This window comes from Crinia signifera, chromosome 2, assembly GCF_055691185.1.
Source record: "Crinia signifera chromosome 2, ASM5569118v1, whole genome shotgun sequence".
Lineage (NCBI taxonomy): Eukaryota > Metazoa > Chordata > Amphibia > Anura > Myobatrachidae > Crinia > Crinia signifera.
Genome location: NC_139218.1, coordinates 319562128 through 319584756, shown reverse-complemented (window position 1 = coordinate 319584756; position 22629 = coordinate 319562128). Strand labels below are relative to the sequence as shown.

The 22629-nt window shown below is 42.3% G+C and overlaps 1 protein-coding gene across 1 annotated transcript in view; it reads right to left on the bottom strand.

Annotated features, from left to right (window-relative positions):
- Window positions 1–22629, bottom strand: part of SPATS2 (spermatogenesis associated serine rich 2) — an 84848-nt gene that overhangs the window by 48720 nt on the left and 13499 nt on the right. The window contains exon 2 of the mRNA XM_083169107.1: window positions 10055–10234. Within this exon, the coding sequence (XP_083025233.1) occupies window positions 10055–10079 (25 nt within the window). The 5' untranslated portion in view covers window positions 10080–10234. The remainder of the gene's footprint in view (window positions 1–10054; window positions 10235–22629) is intronic.

Here is a 22629-nt window from a genome sequence, read left to right as displayed (position 1 = left end):
GCAGGATGTGCATAATATATGTATAGCATACAGAGGGGGTAAAAGATAGAAAATATAAAAAAAAAAGTAAAATACATTGGCATAAAAAGTAGTATTAACCCCTTTGTGGTATGACCGGAAATTTTCGGGGCTGAGCTGCCACAGTGGGCGGTCCTGGAAAATATATATGTGAACGCCAGTGGTGCCTTCAGCTATGGCACAGGAAAAGGAACTAGGAAGAAGAGGAACGCCATTATATACCCATGGCCGGTTTTTATTTATTTATTATTAAAGCAGTGTGAGCTATGTAGAATGTAAGGGCTGTCTGAGTATTTGTATGGTTTGTGTTGGGTGAAAGAAAGAAGGGCGTCACATCTGACGGATATTGTGGTATGGACATTATTATCTTCTATATTAGTACAGTGTAGTTTGCAGAACAGTTTTACTCCTTTAGCAACATGAATCCCGATCACTCTTGACATTCTCAAAATTGACACCAGGAAAACTCCAAACTTAGCGGATGTTTAATTATGCATATTTGATGTCCGATTAATATGCTAGGCCCTATGGAAAATGATCATGGATCAACAAAAAACTTTGGAACTTGGAGCTATTGTGAGCAAAGAACTGTAGCAATCACATTCTAAAAGTACAAATATAGTACATAAAAAACTAACCCTTCTCCATGCTACACATTGTATTTCGATACAATCCATATTTAAAGGAAGCTACAGAAGATCCTATTGCTACTTCTTCTCACAGAGCAATGTCCGTTTCAGTCACTGGGGTGAGGTAGGAGACCAAGGAAAATCTAGCTCATAAGACAGACAGTGTCTCCATAACCCAAGTAACAGGATGCTCACAACAGTCCAAATATTTACCGTAATCAGTGCGATCACCACCTCCAGCAGTCTCTCCCTCCCTGTAATTGCACTGTGCTTCAGTCTGCTTTCCAATTTAGGTTCCGGAGCACATTGTTCCTAATGTATTTAGGTGAAACTCAAAACTAGTACTGCACAGGAAGCAACGAGAACCTCACAAGAGACAAATGTACATACAGTTGTAAATCCACTTAACATTGTGAGGGGCCAAGCAAGCAATCTGAAACCAACAGACACCTGGAAATTTATAGCCCAGAAATCTGATGCCATTGTACTTCAATGCCACTACAGGCCACTTATACCCACTTTCACACTGACAAACATTTCCTGGGATATTGCTCAAAACACGCATCAACCCAGGAAATTAGTCAGTGTGAAAGAGTCCAGCGTTGCGGGATTTCAACCCAGGTCTTGATTAGGGTTCGTCCCGGAATGTTTGCAGGTCCAGGCGCAGTGTGAATGGGTATCCTGGGTCAACGTGACCTGGGTTCCGTTCACTGCACTGTAACTGAGCCGCTGGGAGGTGCTGTCATCTCCTCCTCGGCCCAACCTCCAGATGAAGTCACCCGCCTGACTATGCTGGGCCGGCCGGCTAGTGTGAAAGCGCTTGCAAGCCGGGTATAAAATCCCAGGTGTGACTCAGCTTGCAAGAGCTTTGAGAATGTGAAAGGGGTATTATTAAATTATAGTGCACATACTTCTTGAACCATTTGTGGTAAAAGTCATTGGGCAGTATTCAATGAGAATACTCGGCATGTGCAGCAAATCCTGTTTAGGATTCGCTGCACAGTCGCCGTGTTCCGGAGGGCTGGAGCATTCGCTGCCAGCCCTCCCTGTCACCGTATTCAATGCCACAGGGGCTCGCTGCCCCTGACGGTGATTCTTAACCGAGCCAGGGGACGGCGGCAGGCAGTAAGATGGAAGCTTTCCTGCCTGCGCCGGACACTGTGGGGCAGAAGCAGGGCTCCCGGGGACACAGGCAGCAGAAGCTGCCCCCTGGGAGAGAGCTAGCAGGGGACGCGGGTAGGGAGCCGCTTGCACTGCTCCCGATCGTGCATATGTAATGATCGGGAGCAGTGAATATCTAATGAGCGGCTCTCGGCCCCGTTATGTGTAAAAAAAAAAAAAAAAAAAAAATAGCATGCCCCTTCACATAATACAATTCCAAATTTGTTTTACACCAAATTTTAAAAAAACCAAACCTTTATTTTAAAAGTTCACATTCCAGTTCACCATAAAATGATGGCGATTGCTACACGGTGACACACGGCGAAAATCACTTTGAATCATTGAATACACTCACGGCGAATCACATTGAAAAACCACAGCGAATTGCAGTGACTATCAGATGGCGAATTGTCCGTCATTCACGGTTTGCCGTTGGCGAATATTGCACGTTGAATAGGGTGATTCACTTTTTCAGTAAAAAGATTAACCTAGCAAACATTCGCCGTAGAACATGGCGAATCAGCCTCATTGAATACTGCCCATTGTGTGTAAGGGGATACTTTCAATGCCACATATATCGAGTTAGAGAGTAGTTTCGATATGAAGGAACTAGTGTCATTTTAGCAAGTTAGTGAATACATTTAAAGGTGGCAATCACTTATAAGGCAGGTATTGTCTAATATCGGATTACAGATTTACATTTAGCTGCAAACTGACAAAATCACACTAGTGTCTTAATCTCGGAACCCCTTCCCTCAGTTATTAATGTTTTTATTAACAATGGCACTACTGTAGTAAACAATGGGGCAGATGTATTAAGCCTGGTGAGGAGATAAAGTGGAGACAAAGTAGAAGGTGATAATGCGCCAGACAATCAATTACTAACTGTCATTTTTCAAACATAGCCGGTTGGCTGGTGCCTTATCACCTCTTATCTCCACTTTATTGCTTCACCAGGCTTAATCCATCTGCCCCACTGTTCCCACACCTGTAGAGGGGTCTTCTCCCTTCAGTGAGTTGTAGTTACACTATAGCAACAAGGAATTCCTCCCATAATGTGTAGTGCAACAAACCTAGACTAGGAAGTACTTCCAACACTACACAACTCACAAATACTGCTTCTGTAACAAGAATAACTGAAATACATACACATCAGGTATACCAACAGAAGCTTGCACTAGTTATAAGCCACTTTGGTTCCATGCACCTCCTCCTGGACTGAAACCAGAGGTCACGGTGGTCAGCGTAACCATCTGGCAACCCAACTGTTTGCAAAAGAGAATGGTTTGGAATCCACAACAACTTGTGAAACTTGCACAGCTGGGAATTTGCATCTCCAGATGCTCGCAGACTTCACACACATTGACCAACATACTTCTGTAACGACTGAATTATAAACTGCAGGCACTAATACTAGTACTAATGTCTAATAATGTTCCTCTGTGCCTACAACACATCTTAGTACATAGCATACACCCAGTAATAAGTATTTTAAAACAGATACTAAAGCGGTGTACTTTACAATACTTTAGAAGGAAGGTTTTCTTTGTCTCAAAAGTATGAAAACATCAGACAATCGCTTAATATGCCTGGGAGTCTATAAAAATTCTAAGCAAAATTAATAATAAAATGTGTCCACAAACAGCTTTACGGTAGGTGGAGAGTTAGGATACGAAATGGTACAGGACAGGTATAAATAATAGTAATAAAAAAAAATAAAAAAAAATCACACAAACATTTGGCCTGATTCTGGTTCACTTGCAAAAGCAAATGCTCTCTCTAATGGACAAAACCATGTGCACTGCAGGTGTTGCAGATGTAACATGTGCAGAGAGTTAGAGCTGGGAGTTATTTTGCTTCTATGCAGATTAAATACTGGCTGATTTTTTTGTTTTTACACCCCACCCAAATCTAACTCGCTCTCTCTCTGCAGTGCACATGGTTTTGTTTATTAGAGTTTTGCAAGTGAACCAGAATCAGGCCCATTGTGTGTTGGTCTTCTGGCTCGGAGATCCTAGGAGGGTAATTTTTAGATTTAGAATATATTTTACACACAAAAAAACTGGGTGCAGACTAAAATAAAAACTACAAATTGAGTAAAACCTGGATCACGCAACAATGTGAAACAGTGTTCATTAGGTAGGACCTGGATATACGATACAGTACACGTCAGCTAGGGAAAAAAATTAAGCTTTAAGGACTTTGCCAGTAGTAAGCTTCAACAAATGTCACCCTGCCCTAAAGGGTAAAATAAGCCTTGACTTTTAAATGAGTGTCAGCCTACTTAGAAATGTCACATAAAAAGAAAAAAGTATTCTTTAGGAAATTAAAGAAACATGGTTGTCAAGTTGCCCTCATAACTGAAAGGGACAGACATACTGTACATCATTTTGATTTGATGACATTGGAGTCGGTCTCGTCTTTTCTTTTCAATGTGACATGTTTGTGCCCCCACAACTGCCAAATACACCGAATTACAAAAAGTAATGGCTCATCATGCAAAAAAACCTCAAAATGGCTCCTCTGAGCGGAGTAGATTAACTGAGTCTGGTGGGTCCTACTCTGCTTTTCAGGTGTAGTGTGATAATAATAATAATTATTCAGATGATAGAGAACATACTCAAACCCTGAAAAGTCAAAAGTTGTCTGCAAAGAACACTTCCCAATTGGGATGAAGATCTGGACTTTGGTGGGCAATTCAACTTTCTGTGGCTCCTGTCCAACTACAGCACATGGGCGCTATTTAATGCCATGTTTTGTCAGACCCCAAAACCAAAATCTCTCTAAGGGAGAGAGAGGGAGAGAGAGGGAGAGAGAGGGAGAGAGAGGGAGAGAGAGGGAGAGAGAGGGAGAGAGAGGGAGAGAGAGGGAGAGAGAGGGAGAGAGAGGGAGAGAGAGAGAGGGAGAGAGAGGGAGAGAGAGGGAGAGAGAGGGGGAGAGAGGGAGAGAGAGAGAGGGAGAGAGAGATTTGAGTGGGATTTGTTCAAATTGAAAATAGCCAGTATTTACGCTGTAGAAACAAAGTAACCCTCCCAAATCTAACTTTCTCCTGCACTACACAACTCCATGCATCCTGTCCTCCCAGCACACACTGCTCTCCTGCACTACCCCTTATCATGCAACATGTCTTCCCAGCACACACTGCTCTCCTGCATTAACCCTTACTGTACATCCCCTATCCTGCACTACCCCTCATTGTGCACCCCCTCTGCCACAAACACTGCTCTTCTAGCATTTTCTCTCACTGTGCATCCCCTCTGCTGCACACTGTACTACCACCTCATCATGCACCCCCCTCTGCCAGACACACTCCTCTCTTGCCAGTGGCGGAACTTACGACTGGTTGGCCCAGGTTCAAAAATATAATTTGGGCCCCCCCCCCCCCAACCCAAATCCCCAATGAGTAGGCAGCATCCGGGGTGACCTGCTCACAGTTTCAATAGACAATGCTTATTTTGCACTAGGCAAAAAAGTGACGGCAGTCCACGGCTTTTTTTTTTTTTTTTAAATCCAAGCAGTAATACATTACATGAGACCAAGTCGCCATCAACGTTTCATGGCACAGCGGCCATTTCTGACAAAAAATATGTGCAGGTGCAGGGAGAGTGACAAACAAAATGACTTGCTTAGCTGATATATAAGTGTATATGCCCATAGACCAGAGTGAGACAGTCACCGGGTGCTGCGCGCCAGGCTGTCAGGCGTCCACGCCACTTATATATAAATCACACACACATACATACCCTTGTCGGACAAACTGAATCAAATAGCACTACTACGAGGGCAGACTGGTTAAAGTCCTGCAATATGGTAAGTAATACTCGCTCTGCGGCCCCTGGAGTACAATACATATTCATTCAGTAGTACCTGCCAATTGGAATTTGTTAAATGCACTGTATAAAACTGAACTAACAAATACGTATTCAAGGGGATTTCACTGAGGGGGACTGGTCATGGGATGCGGTCATTTGGTCTACAGCATGATGGTAGACAGTCACCATAGACAGGTCGACGTGTGAAAAGGTCGACATGGTTCTAGGGCGAAATGTCATTAGTTCGACAGTGTCCAAATCGACAGTCAAAAGGTCGACATGGGGTTTTTCACTGTTTTTTGAGCCGACAGGCGGTATTTCATGCCCTACCATTATTCTCCCACCAGGGTGTGGTGGGAGAATAAAATAGTGTGCCGAGCGTAGTGAGGCACCGTGCCGACGCATAGCGAGTGACTGTTGACATTCAGGTAAAAAAACTGTTTACTGTCGACCATCATGCTGTAGACCAAACGATCCCAACCCCTGGTCATAGTAATCACCTTCTGCTACTGAACTTTCAATCCATATTTTTGGAGTACCTGGTATTCGATTCCTCGAAGCACCTCCAGCAAACTTTAATTCTTTATTATTAACAAATGTCATGTCTAATATGCTGGTTTAAACTACATTACATACAGACTAATACCGTGCGAGATATTTTCTGGATACGGTAAAAAAGCAACAGTTTGTCTCCTCTGTTTATAGTTGTTTCTGTGCGAAACCATTAGAAATGCAAAGGGAATACGAAATACACCACTACCTGATGTCATTGGGATATCCAATTTGCTATATAACATGAAGTGAATGCTGCTCCTTACTTCTATTGGTGGGTGAGGGAAATCCATAGCTTTGCACGCCTGATTGACGTGCACAGCTGGCGGCACTTAAACTGGCCGCACACTAGTGCGATTTGGATGGATCGTGCCTAGAAATCTGATGAAAATCGTCAAATGGCATGTTTCAGCCCCGATTCAGATCCGTATTGGCTCTGAACATTACAATGGCTGCACTATAGATTTAGCAGTTCCGGCAGCCTTTTCTGGAATCACATACGATATATCATATGGAAAAGGATTGCATACAATGCATCCTGCTGTCCAGGACACCAAGGGGCAAATTCAATTAGTTATGGAAACTATCTAGGGCTTTCAGATCTCAGATTAAGTTCCTGGAGCTATTAAATGATATTCGGCTGAAAGCCCCACAGACAACACGAGGTAAAGCATAGATTGCAGTTTAAGTTCCAGGAGCAATGCAGTTACTGCAGGGCATTGGGTCACCAGCAATTTGTTAGACAGTCATTAGGTAAACATGCGTTTAGGTCAACATGCGTCTAGGTAGACATGCAGGAAGGTCGACATGGGTCATCAAGTCGACAGTGGTTTTTTTTTGAGCCGACAGGTGGTATTTCATGCCCTACCATCCACTAGGGGGTGGTGGGATAATAAAATAGTGTTCCGAGCGCAGCGAGGGGACACGGTGCACTTTAACCTGTGTCCATGTCGACTGGGTCGACATTCAGGGTAAAAAAAAAAACAATCAAAATCCCCATGTCGACCTAACCCATGTCTAACAACTCGCTGGTGACCAACTGATCCACACCCTACTGCACACAGGTACAAACAAAAATCCACAGTGCAGCCTCTGTGAACTTAACCCTGGAGCGAAGAGCTTTCATTAGGTGCTGTGGCTAACTGAATTCCCCCCCTAAGGGATTGGTGGTAAATATCTAGATTTGGGTGCATCCCCTCAGTGGTTAATCCTATTAGGGGTTGAATTGCTGTTTTGAGGTAAGGAAAATGCCAATGCAACTCATCTCAAAGCTAGATTGGGCTAAAAAGGATAAAAATGATTTGTTTTGGTCACGAGTTGGCACACAAGCCTGCTCTGCTTTATTACCTGGTACTTTAGGAAACACTAAATGCACATTCTGTAACATTCTGATTAGAATCTGAAAGAACAGATTTCCAGCTTGGCAAATAAAGGCATGAGGCAGGGGAGGGTCTTTGGGGGATCAATGCTGTGCTTTCCACAGCTAGTCACACACAGGTCTAATCTAGTCACAAGTGATTAGGGGTGGATTTCCTTTCAGCTTCTTACAACATAGATTTCAAGTAACAAAGAAAAACTAAAAATTGCCTGTCGGCATAGCTAATCTGTTCCGTGGTTGGGAGGTTCAGGGCTTTCCAGCAATATAGAAACATAGAACCCTGATGGCAGATAAGAACCACTTGGCCCCTCTAGTCTGCCCTAAACACTCATTTACATGCACACAAATCTATAGTAAAGGCTAAAGGCCCCCATACATTAGTCCAACTTGTCCTAAGGACAAGTCGGACCTGATTTCACCCAGCAGCTCCCCGGGAGGGGGACACACGATTAGGCACTTGATGTGCCAAGGTTTGCATATGATAAATCGCATGGATTTATCATATGCGGTCCCCGAGGAGCTGCAGGAGGAGGGAGCCGTGCTGGGGGGTCATCAGCGGGCGGGGGGTGCCGGCTAATAGAGAGCCGAGCAGGGGGAGGCTGCATAGGGAGCCCGCTAGGAGGAGGGTGAAAGCGGGAGCAGCGCGCCGGGCAGGGAGGATGACGCTGGCTGCCGGGCAGCGGCGGGAGCCGGGAGGAACAGATAACTTGAAAAAAAAAAAAAAAGCCCATACAGAATGACTAGCAAGCCATTGATTGGCTGAGACCTCTCTCAAGTTAGTGTGTTCCTCCCGGCTCCCGCCGCTGCCCGGCAGCCAGCGTCATCCTCCCTGCCCGGCTCCCTATGCAGCCTCCCCCTGCTCGGCTCTCTATAGCCGGCATCCCCCGCCTGCTGTCATCCCCCGCACGGCTCTGGGGCTGGGCTGCACATAAGATTTAGCAAATCTTATGTGCAGCCCGTCTGACCCCGATCCGATGCGCACGGGACCACGCATCGGATCGGACGGGGTGTCTGCAAGTGCGATTTGGGCCGATTTCACGGAACGATTCATCCGAATCAGGTGAAATCGTGCCCAAATCGCATAGTGTATGGGGGCCTTTAGTCCATCCACATTTCTGGAGCCATTTATCCTAATATAGTAACCAGTATAGTTTTGGAGTATGGAAGAAAAGAGGATGGTTTGGAGGAAACCCACACTAGAATGGAGAGAAAATACAAACTCCATGCAGTAAATGAACTAATTGGCAATATCCTGATTGCCATTTATTTATTTTTGTCTAAACTAATGAATAGCGGTCTATAAACCAACTGCACACATACCCCAGAGAGCCATCTGAAGATTATGGATATTTCTTACCTACTAGTCCAAAATCAAAGAATTTAAACATGCACAGTATAAGGATTCTTGATAAATTTACACATTTTGTACAACAAAAAAATAATACCGATGACCGCTATTGGTAGTGTACAATGATGTGCATTCTGTGTTTCAACTGGCCATTTTCTTAGCACTCATACCAATAATACCAAAAGGGGTATAAGCAACCCATCAGATGGATGCCAATAGAGAAGATATACAATATATATGTACATGCCTTATGTATGGCTCAAGCTACATTGGCTATGAACACGGTTAATGAAATGTACTACAGAAACCTATTGCTTTGCTAAAGTCTGAAATGAGATAAGACAGTGAAGGAGGATTCTGGGACAAATGTGAAAAAAAAAAAAAAAAACTAGAGATGAGTGGGTTCAGTTTTACTTGGATCTCAAAGTGGGATCTTATTGGCTACCCAAATCACATGACTGCAGATAGCCAATCAGAAAAATCAGAAATGTATTTGTCGATTAGACCCGAGTAAATACAACCTGTACATCTCTTAAAAAAAAAAAAAATCCTGTGCCCTCAGCCATATTATCCAGCACATGTGAACTACATAACAGACAGCCAGGTTACCTTTATACTACATTTTATCATCAGTCGTCTATAATCCAAAAGACAATGCCTACTTTAAATCTTATATTGCTCTTAAGGACAATAATGACTGTAATCTATAATAAATGAATAATTGGTATTTATTCAAACACTCTGACTTATCCAGCCTAGATAAACAGGTCAGTGGATGGCAGCCAAGTGCTCAAACAACATAAACCTTGTGTGTGGTCATTGAAGAGAATACCTAAACTAGAGGCACAGTGTAGTGAGCCAACTATTGAGTACTGCTATCATTTGCTGCTTATTACACCATACGGTCTATCATAATTCAAGGTCGGTAGAAAATGGGGCAGAGGTGTTGTGTAATAATACACACACACACACATAATAGTATTACCTCTGCTAGAAGAACAGTGGTAAAAAGCAACAACGAACCTTCCAGTATAAGGTTATTGAAACGTATATGAGGCATAAAGGAGCGGTGTCAACTTCTTGCCCAATGTTCATAAATAATGTTAAGTGGCAAATACAAGAAAAATGTGTTTTAAGTTCTAATTAAATAACTTACCCTTATTATTATGCTTCCGAGACATCTTTAATCAGAACAAAAAAGCTGATTGATGGGTCCTCGTTCACACACCTGACTGTAGCGAGATGTCAAAAATAGGGGCAAATTCTGTGACTGTAAGGTGCAAAAATGCTGCTTTACATCAGTCTTGGTAGGACCTCACCGGCACCTTCATGGACTCTGCAAAGAGAAGACACATTAGTCTACGGCCTATTTTCAAAACATTAACCTTCATATTTCATCTTAATAGCATCAGACACTTTAATAGGACACAAACCTCCTCTCACCCATCCCCCCCATACACATACTTGTTCTTTTGGAGGGTCCAAAAGAACAAGTGGTTGAAGTGGATCAGTAAAATTACCCATAGCATGCAATCAGCATCTATATCATTTCATAAAGCATAGCGGAGCCTACATAAACCCCAGAGTCACTGACATCAATCACTAAATTAAATCCTACCATCACCTATCTATATATTGTCTGTGTGTCTCAGAAACACTGCCATCTGTTGGCAGCGAGTGAAACTACATCTTTTTCTCGTGATTAAGGATGACCTCCCTTGTCCGGACATGCTTGTTCCAGAACAGCACATAGCATCCAACTGAACTGAACCTCAACTGAATTCCCCCCAAAAGAAGTTGATAAACCTGTAAGTAGTAATACAAACATTCTATTGTACATAAAAGGGTTATGATCCATTATTTTAGGATCTGTGTGCACTCAAAGATGAAGGTCTTTGTATACCTCTCAGTGGCTTACAAAAGAAAACCCAGCAGAAAACAGCTCATACAAGGGTTTGTCACCTTGATCCCCCCCCCCCCCCCCTCCCACAGTGCAACCATAAATGTATTTACAGCAACATCTTTATGACCACATGAATGGCCTGATCAACCAATAGGCTGATCAGGCTGCAGCCTGGAGAGCTGGGTTCTGGGGGAGGAAGGGGGGGGGGGGGTGTAGAGGAGCCATGTCTCTGCAGATTCCATGCGGATGGCAAATACGTCCTCCGAAAAATGTGTGCCTCCTTCTAGGAGAAATACGTTAGAGGAACTGCTAGACCTCTAGCGCCTGTCGAAGGCAGCGTTCCCAGCATTATCCTGGAGTGCTGGTGCACTCTGAGCAGTTACTGTACTTCCTGGCAATGAGCATGTAACCTGACCCCGAGCTAAGAGCAAGACACACCGCTGGCAGTGAGAACACGGAACCCCATGGTAACAAGCACATAAGTAAGTAACATAATGTATGGGGGGGGGGGATGGGCTTCTACATCAGCCTAGGGCGGCTCAAAGCCATAATCAGGCCCTGACTATATGCCCCTATCCATTACACTACCGCTTCCAAAACCTTCTTTGTTAGAACAAAATGCACTAGCTAAATAAACAAACCCTTAATATAGTTAGTGTAAGGGTGATCGTACAAACTACAGAGATAAATTGTTATAGTTAATAGTTATCCAATAAAGGAAAAGTGACACCTCCAGTTACAAAGATGTATTGCCCCTGGAAATTGGATCAGTTTGAAAACTTGTAGTATCCATGTGCTTGAACAACGATGGGACATCCAAACAAATACCAGTATAATCAAATACATTGCAACATATGCCCCTGGTGAAACCATACACAGCAGCCCTAAATGTACACAGCATGGAAACCACTCCATGCCAAATACAACACCTTACTGTACCTACCACATACAGCTCTATGGGTAGAATATGCCCTTACACATGAAGGATCTAAATATACATACAGTAAAGACTGTACAAAGAAGGGCAACTAAAATAGTATATGGCCTACATCACAAAAAACTTACCCGGATAGTCAAGAAAAAAAAAAATGTATATAGTTTGGAGGAGAGAAGGGAAAGGAAGTACATGATAGAAATGGGTATACAGTCATTAAGTTGACTAATATTTGGTCAACATGCATTGGGTCGACACATAATAGGTTAACATGGCTAAGATCGACAGAGTTGGAAGGTAGACACAAGCATTAGGTGAACAATTGCAAGATTGACTGACAAAAAAAAACGTGAAAAACTCCTGCTGACCTTTTCACTAAGTGTACTGCATTCCTTTGGATGGCACACTATTCTACCTTAATGCCCTAGGGGGTTGTAGGGCATGAAATACCGCCTGAGGGACATGTTGGCACAGACAAACTCACTTCGACCTTTTGACTGTTGACCTTGCCATTGTCGACCTAATGACCGTATACCATAGAAACTTTCTAATATAAATCAAGGGTTTCAACAAAGTCCAAGAGGGAAAGATTAATTAAATGATGGGAAGTATTAGAACACGAGGACATGCACGGACACTGGAGGGAGGGAGGTTCAGAGGAAATCTGAGGAAAAATTACTTCACAGAAAGGGTAGTGGACAAGTGGAATAGCCTCCCATCAGAGGTGGTAGAGGCCAAGACAGAGGAATTTAAGCTTGGGATAGACAAAGATATCCTTACATATAAAGATCAAATAGGGTTTGAGGTAATCATATTGTTAAATAAAGGGGCAGACTAGATGGGCCAAATGGTTCTCATCTGCCTTCAAATTCTAGGTTACAAAAGTTACCTACAGATTACTGAATGTAAAAGACCAAAAGTGACGCCCACATTGGCTTTTGTTCAGTCATTTAAAAAAAAAAAAAAAAAAACACAACAATGGAGTTTTTAATTTGGAGAGAATTTGGAACGGGCATGGGTCATAACAGGGGCAGCTTTTAGCGAGTCAGTAACATTTTCAGAAGTGGCCACAAAATGACATTGATGAAATAGGCTTCATTTTTTAACCCTTTCAGGTCAAATATCTAGTCAGGCTCAACAGCCCTAGCGCTAGTAGCAGATCCAGTGGTGAGCCAGCCTGCTATGATAGAGAGGGTTACACTTCACTAGAATGAGTCAGCCCTGACAGACACATCACAGCTTTGTACGCTTGCCATGGTATTTGGTTATGCTGAATAGACTGGAGAAAATCATACTGCTACAAGTGAAGGAGGATCTGCAGTTTTTCAGGACCAAAAACTACCATAAATTATCAACTAACCAAAAGTCGTTTCCATATCCAATGAATGAGATACAGCTAAGGACTAGCTGGACCACTGGACTCCTTTTTCTGTGCAAAAGCAAAACATTGAGTCTGCTTTGTTTGGTAAAATACTGAACATGAAACTAGTCACAGATATTCCATTTAAAATGCCAATTCAATTCAAGCCAGGACTCTCCAGAGTATTCCCTCTGCTGAAAAGCAGAAGAAAACACTCAGTGTTGTGCGATGACTAAGCAGGAGGTAAAAGGCTGCAGCATCTATTGCCTGAACCCAAGGAATGTCTGGTCTCCAGAGAAGTGGAGTACAAGAAGTTGGAATACAACGCCATGGCGGCTAGATTTAGCTTTGCCTTTTAACTCGTAACATTCCATTCATTCAATAAAGCTACACACTCAACGAACATTTTGTTGAACTGCTTAGAATTTTTTTTAAGTGCAGAGGAAAGAAAGAAACCTATTAAAAAAATCTGATATTTAAATTAGACCATAACAATAAATTATATTTTGACATGGGTATATATAATTTCTGGAACTTTTCAGTATTTAAATCAACATTTTCATGCTTCTACTTTGTTGTGGACAATAAGGGGAGGGGGTCTTATTCATTCATTGCCATTCATTTTTGTTGAATCAGCATTTACAAAAACAGCCAGAAATTCACCAAAACACATGGATTTGTGGCAAATTCATTAATTTGTGCGTTCTTTGCTGGTGTTTGGTGTTGGATTAAATAAATAAAATAACAAAATCAGCACTGAGATTGAAAAAAAGTGAATCGAATACACTCTAAAAATATATGTTAGAACCTACCTGCTATGGATTAAGAATATACTGCCTACTTTACTTCTAAAACATAACCTCTGCCAAAATACCCAAAGTGCACACCACCAGAATCCAGAGATGGGCCCAGCCACTTTGGGTGCCCGTTAGCACCATGTTTATTTCTTCCTATATTGTGTCATTTACATAGTGTTAGTGTAGAAGCAGCGGTGTTACCGGAACGGTGTCCTGGGACATGCAGCCGCTCAACCTGGATCGCATGACATTCCTTCAGGATTTGTCTCTCACAAATGTATGTAACATTTTTGAAAAAAATAAAATAAAATGTCACTATCATCCCCCTGACAGGGTAAGAGCATTACCATCACTTCCAATGTCACAGAAGATAGTTATGCCATATACAGTAATTGCATTTTAACTTGAAATACATTTAAACATGTTACAGACTATTAAATATAGTCTGCTTATTACACAAAGGCAGTGCAAGATAAGCTGCAGTGCTTTACCGCAATATGTATTTTTTTTTAAAATAGTTTGTGTATGCATGAATTCCTGTTAGCACTCCCAGCGCTGGAACTGTACGGTGCAGCCTGGGACCTAAAGCTGCATACACATTAGATGACAGGCAGACGATGCAATGTCCTAAACTATTTCCCTTGAACTATTGGACAAACGATACAGTGTCTATAGTGAACTTGCTAGAATGTGGGTAGGGCATTGCAGAGTACAGGGGTGCGGAGGGCAGCAAGCACGTGTATGTCCAAAAAAAAGGGTGTGTGATGGGCTGCGGAGTGGGCACGGCCCTGCCAATATCACTATTGGTTGCTTGCCTGACCGTCTTCATTATTGGGGCGTGCTGGTAATAGCCTAGCGTGAAGACTGCATACACACAGCACAATCTTGTAAAAGATATGTTGGGTAGCCACATCCAGGAGTATGCCATCCTAAAACATACATACATACAAATCTTCAGGCATGTTCAAAAGATCAGTAGAAGCAACAAACAACCAGGGGAAACCTGCATCAGCATGTAGTGTTCATTCTAGCACCCGCCATATTTGAAAACCCATGCAGTTCCTCTTCCCTGCCTGGGGTGTCGCTGTCTGCTGTGGTGTTTCTAGAACAGATCTGGTTTGCATATCAGTGCTGAGATACAAACCGCACTGTGCAAGAAGCACTACAGCAGACAGCGACACCCCAGGCAGGGAAGAAGAACTGCATGGGTTTTCAAATATGGCGGGTGCTAGAATGAACACTAGCATGGTGATCGAGTGTACACACTGGACAATTTACATCCACAGCTTAAAAGGCCATATAATGTGTATGCAGCTTAAGCGCTCATGGTTGTAGTCATGCTCCTTGACAACAGCAATTACATTTACAATTGGCGCTTCAACATTGTTCAGTCCATTCATTAATGGTGCAGAAGCACATGGGTTAACCAAGTGCTGAGTCAGCCATTTCAGCCACGTGAGCCGTGTCTCCGACCACACGAGTAGATATATGCTACCTAAAGGATTTCTAAAAATGCCCCTGGAGACAGAGAACCATGTTTTGCTCTTCGGCTTAAAAAACAAAGTCAATGTCTTGTGGTAACATCTGGCTAATTGGCGTTTGAGTAAAGCTGTCCCTAAACAAGCTATTTTCAGCTTGTTGATCAAGTGCTGGAAAAGAAGCTTGGAATAAGAATTAAATGTGCTGTTCATACCACTGTGAATATTAATCTGTAACCTGTACATGGCACCTGAAAACACAGAATTATCCCTAGGCTCCAGAGCAGCTGTATGCATGCTGTACCCTTACAAATCACATAAGTAGCAGCAGAGTTTCAGCAGGAGCACCGAGCGAAGTCAAAGGCTGTACATAAGAAGAGACAATCACTAACCATTCTATTTAGTTTAAATAGGTCACAATTGCCAATTATTTAACTTATTCAGGTTTTGTGCAAATTCAAAATGATTGCTTTCCAGGTAGGATGGCTATTCATGAAATGGTCACAGATCAGGTCACCAGGATGATCAGAGAAATATACTTAGGAGGGTATTCAATTAGTGATAATTTTTTTTTTTCCTGACCGTCCAAAAATCTGCACTTTTGATTTTCAGTCAAATTTACATTCAAATTATTCAATTAAAAGTTAAAATTTTTGGACGATTGTAAAAATACACAGTTAGAAAACCCAGGGATCTGTGAAATACTCACCGATCCACATGTTTTTTTACAAATGGGAAACTGCATTAGTGGAAAATCCGCAAATGAATAGTGAAATTTTTTTTTTTTTTTTTTTAAGCTGGAAAAAAAACCAAATAGACTAATTCATAAACCCCCCTTTCAGTGTAATGGTCTATAATACACTACGAAGTGACTACAGTTTTCACACAAGGCTGATTTAGCATGGAGCTTCACCCTGCCCAGTTTCAATGTGGCAAAACGCACCATGCCCTTATTGCGGCACCCTGCTAAAACAGCCTGCCCGTTGATGTCCCATTTCAGTCGGTGAATAGATGCGGTGCACTTGCCATCTACTGACATTGAGGGGAGATCTTTGGGAAAGCGTAGCACCACTGTAGATGCTGGGAACGTCCCCAAGAGTAACACTAACACGGCACCGCCCCCTTATCATGAAAATGCCAGAAAAAAAGGCAACGTTTTTAAATCAAACAGATTTAACTAACTTGACTGAACTAGTCTAATCTGTTTACCAGCAAATGGTTGACCCCCCCCCCCCCCCACACACACACCTTAATCTTTAACCAAATTTGATTATTTTATCATCAAAGAGTAGGCACTCTCGCACGAGAAGCAGATGTTCCTAATCCTCCAGTAGCAGACAGGACATTTTATGTGTAGGTCTTCAATCATGTGCAGGGGAGCACGTTTGAAACAAAATCCTCAGCCTGACCAGTTGGGTAAACTTGAGTGTTGGGAACCACTGGTCTAGTTCGTTTGTTGGCAAATTTATGGAATTTGAACTTCATACTTTAAATGTAGATGCAGAAAAGACCATCATCTCCTTCCCTTCATGTCAGAAAACTGCAACGTATAAGAACATTAATAAGGAACCTTCTGGTGCCAAGGTGAATGTAAAAGATGTAACCTGGATGTAAAGCTGTGTACACATGGGGGAGATATATTGCTCAGCAATATATTGCTCAGTGTCTCCTGTTCATCAGCGACCAGAGATGGTCACTGATAAACAGGAGACTCTGCCGGGGGAAGAGGCAGGGAAACAGCTGATCAAGCTCCTGCGACCAGCGACCATCAGGGGCTGCACACGGGAGCGCGCACCTGGCGCTTTATTGTCGACAGCACAAACAAATCACTGGCAATATGGTCGCTAAGCGACCATATTGCCAGCGATATGTGCTGAAATCGCTCCCGTGTGTACACAGCTTATGGGATCACCAAGCTGATCCTAACAGCAACTGCATTTATTACATAAGGAAGGGATAAAAAAAAAAACTCCAAAAACAAACTACCATACCAGCATTTGTGTGAAACAGCCTGAAGAACAATTCTAAGCATTCATTTGTGCAGAAGAAACAATATATCATGTTGTACCTCCCTGGTTTATCACCTGGTTGTCTGAAAATATTTGTCTACACTAAAGAAAAAAAAAAAAAAAAGGGAACACACTCCGGTTTTAGAAACCACAGCTGAAGGCATTTAAAAGCGGTATACACACCATATTTCACTTTTTGGTGAAGTTGCATTTGCAGTTTAGCTCGCACTATGGTTTCCCGGATTAAATAATACTATGTACCGTGGTTGATACAGCACAGAGCTCTTTAGCATGTAAGCAGCATAAAAAATGATCCCCTTCATAAATATCTTGATTTATATTTACTAAGATGCAGCTACAAAAGTCTTTTGGTTTTTAGCAAGAAATTTCAATTGGGAATACAGGTTGAGTTTCCCGTATCCGAATATCTGAACCATACATTTCAGAAAGTGAACACAATTTTTTTTTTTTTGCTAAAAACTTACTGGGGACATCTGTAACAGCACTACTGAGGGAATGATATGTAACTGGCACTATATATGTGCAAGACCATGATTGCTTGGCATTTAAATTCAGTGCCTGAGACTGTACTCAAACTTTGTTTTGAAACCTTGTTTTATGCACAAATAAAATATATTTGTGTTTATTTCATGTGTTTGATGTATATGTACAACATAAATGCAAGATACCTTAAGATACATCATTGAAATATAAAAATATTCCAAAATACGGAATAATTCGTTATCAAAAATTCTCCTGGTCCCGAGCATTTTGGATAAGGGATACTCAACCTGTACTATTCAAAGCAAAAAAACACAATGAGGATTTTTTTTGCAACCGCCAATCAGTTGTGTACCTCTAAAGCATTCTTGCGGGGTAAACAGTTCTGGACATGCTAAAACTTAGCCATAGAATAGTTCAGTTATGGATGCAGCCATGCTCAAATGCCACATGCAAAATGTGTGGTGACATGCCATCACTTAATTTAATTCACTCCTGCGGCTCTTATGCCTGGTACACACCAGGACGACTAGGGCCCGATCCCATCAATCTAGATCCAATTCCTACCAATTGGATGTAGATTGTGTGGTGATTGGGCCCTTTTCTGTCCTGGTGTGGACCGATACCGATCCGATGCGCGGTCCCGCAGGTCGGTCATTATTCAGATCCTACCTGCAGCAGGTAGGATCTGAAGAACGACCATACAGCCGGGTGCGGGTCGCCATCGGATCGGACCCATTTACGGTGCACATCGTGAGCGGGTCGTGCCCCCCCCGCATCATCGTGAGCGGGTCTGAAGAAACACTGAGGACCCGCTCACAATGTGCATCGTGAGCGGGTCGTCGTGGTGTGTACCCCACATTAGAAATGCATTGAGTGGTGATGGCTTGGTGTAGCAATTCAGCACCCTAGGTGTGACATTGTAGTGCCAAACAGGTTGTGGCGATGCAACAATGAGCATGGCTACATTTGTTTATGAGAAATGTCCAACATCCTCCCTACTCTGATCTATTCCAACCAGTTTGCGATAACAGTTTCAAATGTGTCCGAGTTCTGCTTGCTGGAACAATAGTTTCTCGCCTGTTTTGCAGAGTGTAGGAAACCCCCCCCCCCCCCCCCCCAACAAAAAAAAAAAAACCCACATTGAATTGCGCCTGCACACTGGACACTTATCCTTCGAAAAAGCCTGGTTGGATCAATGGGCTGTATTCAATGTGCACCGTCACTGCGTCGCATGGCGATAATGAAATGTTATCGGTTGTTTCGCATTGCGTTAATGTATCGCTTAATACCTTTTTCCCGCTATTCAAAATTTGTGTGACGCGTAACTACGATAAAATACCTATGAGGCGAACGGTGGGAGTTGCTATTTCGCTTTCCCGCCATCGATAAAAGCTTTCCCGCCATCGATAAAAGATATATATTGGCATGCACGTGCAGATTTTAGTCATTGTGGACACGTGCGTCGTAGATGCAGTTAGCTCGCAGTCACCTGTTTCGTTTTTTTACTGCGACATCATCAGGAATTTGGATTCAATATGAATGGTAATTATTTCTCAGCATTTGTACCGTCTTGCTTTGGTTTGTTGTTTTCATTATTCTGCTGTATATCATGGTTTTCTTTTTAAAAAAGTTGGTTTTCTTTTTAAAAGCATTATTTCAGTTATGTTATTATTTATAAAAATAGTTATTTTACTTTCATTGCGCATGTAAATAAAATCGATAAGAGGTGGCGATAATTACACCGTGAAATGTACAGAAGGCTGCATAAAGTAAATATCGAATAGGTTATAAATTAACGAGCTCTTTCTAAGGGGATAAATGAAAGATATCACTTGAACAATGCGAAATTATCACTGAAAACTAAGCGAAACAAACGAACATTAAAAAACTAGCGAAAACTTATCGACATTCCATAATTCCAACTTTGAATAGGTGAAAAGTATCGAACATAGAAAAAGAGCGAAAAAAAAAGAAACTGCGAAAAAAAACCAACTATCGGAAAACATTGAATACCGCCCAATATCTTTCTACTGCAGGCATGTCCAACCTGTGGTCCTCCAGCTGTTGTGAAACTACACATCCCAGCATGCTTTGCAGTAGTTTTAACATTCCCTAATAGCAAAACTATGGCAAGGCATGCTGGAATGTGTAGGTTCACAACAGCTGGAGGAATGCAGGTTGGACATGTCTGTTCTAGTGTATGGCCAGCTTAAAACTGTTTTGAAAGATCCAGCAGTAGACCTAATTATTTACAGTCCCAATTTTTTTTTGCAATTCAAATTGTAATTTTTTTAAAATTCAGAAATGGTCTAAATTAAATGTTGAACAACCGTTCTTATTTTAAATTGGCTCACCATTGGATCTGCTACTAGCGCTAGGGCTGTTGAGGCTGACTAGATGTTGGACCTGAAAGGGTTAACTTGTAGTCATATGAGGAGACCTGGAAACATGTAATGTCTGTGTCACAGACTGGATTTGAGAAGTACTGCATTATTGGATTTGAGAAGTACTGCATTATTGGATTTGAGAAGTACTGCATTATTGGATTATTTACTTTCATCTTTGAATAGCTTTTTCCTCAGTTTGAGAGGAAGACATCTTCCCCAAATTTCATCATTGTTGCCAATGCTAGGTGTGACTATTATCGTGCCTCAGAGAAAGAATATTGCCCTAAAATACCGCTCTCATCGCAATGCGGAGCCTGGCTAACATGAACAAAATAAATAAATGTTAGCTCTACTTCATGCTGCAATTGAAACTGTGTCACTAGTGCTCTATTCATATCCCATTGGGTGTCCACCTAAAAGATATTCATCTAAAAAGTGAACTTTAAGGTTCTGCCTTCAGATACTTTGTTCCTATATAATACTGCAATGGTCTTTACTTGAAGAGCAAATAGAGATATAATAGGGATAATTGATCCCTAATGGGTTTCTTACAAACATATCTATCAACTCACAAGCATACATCTAATCTATGGGGTGTATAAATCTCTGGGGGTTTTCTGCTGGTTTATTTTAACACACGATGCAATACAAAATGAAAAGTGCTTGATCAAAATAATGATCCAAGAAACAATATAGACAGTGGTTCCCAAAATGTGTGCCGTGGCACCCTGGGGTGCTTAAGAGCACTTGTAAGGGTGCCCTGGGATGGTGGTCTAGGTTCAATTCATTTTATGGTCAATGTACTAGGGAAAATAAGTGCTTGTGGCTTCCAATCATAAAATACTTGAATAAACCGAAGTGAATACTGTCCCTCACAACATAACTGGACTTAAGGATCACATATAAACAAATTTATTAAAAATTTGTGAACTTTGTGGCTTCTTCAATATCAACTACAATACTGACACTGAACTATTTTAGGAGTCTAAAGGTGTGTACACACGGTAGATATGCCGTGCTATGCGAGTCCCGATGCGATCAGATCGTATCGGGACTCGCATAGCACGGCATGCATGGAGGGGCACAATTTAGACTATATAGTCTTGCCTGCCCTCTCTATTTGGCTGCCGATTTGCGCTCACACAGGAGCGCACATCGGGCTCGCAAGCCCTAAAAAAAGCACACAATCAGCATGCGATATGGCTTCCAATGTTCACTATATCGGCAACATCGAAAGCCATATCGCACAGTGTGTACACACTGTAACTAGAAGGGTTCCAATAAGAGTGGTCCACCATAAAATGGTCGATCTAGACACCCTTACACTGCTATACCATAATCCTAAATAGCATCTGCAAATTATCTTAGGTGCAGCCCGTCTAACTCCGGTCTGATGCGCATGGTACCGTGCATCGGATGTCATAACATAGTATTTGGGCCAATTTTTTGTCTCGATCCTCCAGAATCGTGTGTCATTGGGCCCAAATCCCACAGTGTATGGGGGCCTTGAGACCGGTTATTTATCAGCCTGGCTGCTGTATTTTTATCTACAGCAAAAAGCTGTGTACACACGAGGACGATTTCAGCACATATCGCTGACAATATGTTCGCTGAGCAACCATATTGCCAGTGATTGGTTTGTGCTGTTGGTAAATCGCCAGGTGCGCGCTCCCATGTGGAGCCCCTGATGGTCGCTGGTCTCTTCCCCCGGCAGTCTCCTGTTCATCCGCGACCATCTCTGGTCGCTGATGTAAAGGAGACACTGAGCAATATATTGCTGCGTGTGTACACAATATAACACTGAAATCAAGAAACTGCAGGGGAAACCGCACAAAGCTAAGCTCTGTTGTATCAACCAGACAACAAACCCTCTTCAGTGAGGCATGCATCTTCTTACTCACACTAAGCACTAATGGGACACTCACTCCACAATCCATGGTCTAGTCTACCCGGCTACTGAAGGTACATGGCTCCTTTCGAATACCAGTGCATTCTCACTGGAGGGATGATGTCAATGCACTTACTGTACAGGGCTCAGCTGTGTGCAGTTTCCCTGGCGACAGATGTGACTGTACTTTTTCTGTATAACATTGTGTTCACAGCAACTATGTGTGCATTCACATGACAGAAAAAGGGTAACATCAGGTATTTATTCTTCATTTTCCATTCCTACATAAGAGATTATTTAATGGGCTTAAATGACCATGGGTCTCCAATACCCCTTTTCCACGGCCTTCAAAAACCCAGGTTTTTGATCAGTGGAAAAAGATTCCTCCCACAAAAAAAACGAAACCTGGGTATGGGTGCAGTGTAATTAGTTAACCAGAGTCCTGTGACTATTGTTCCGTTTGCAGCATGT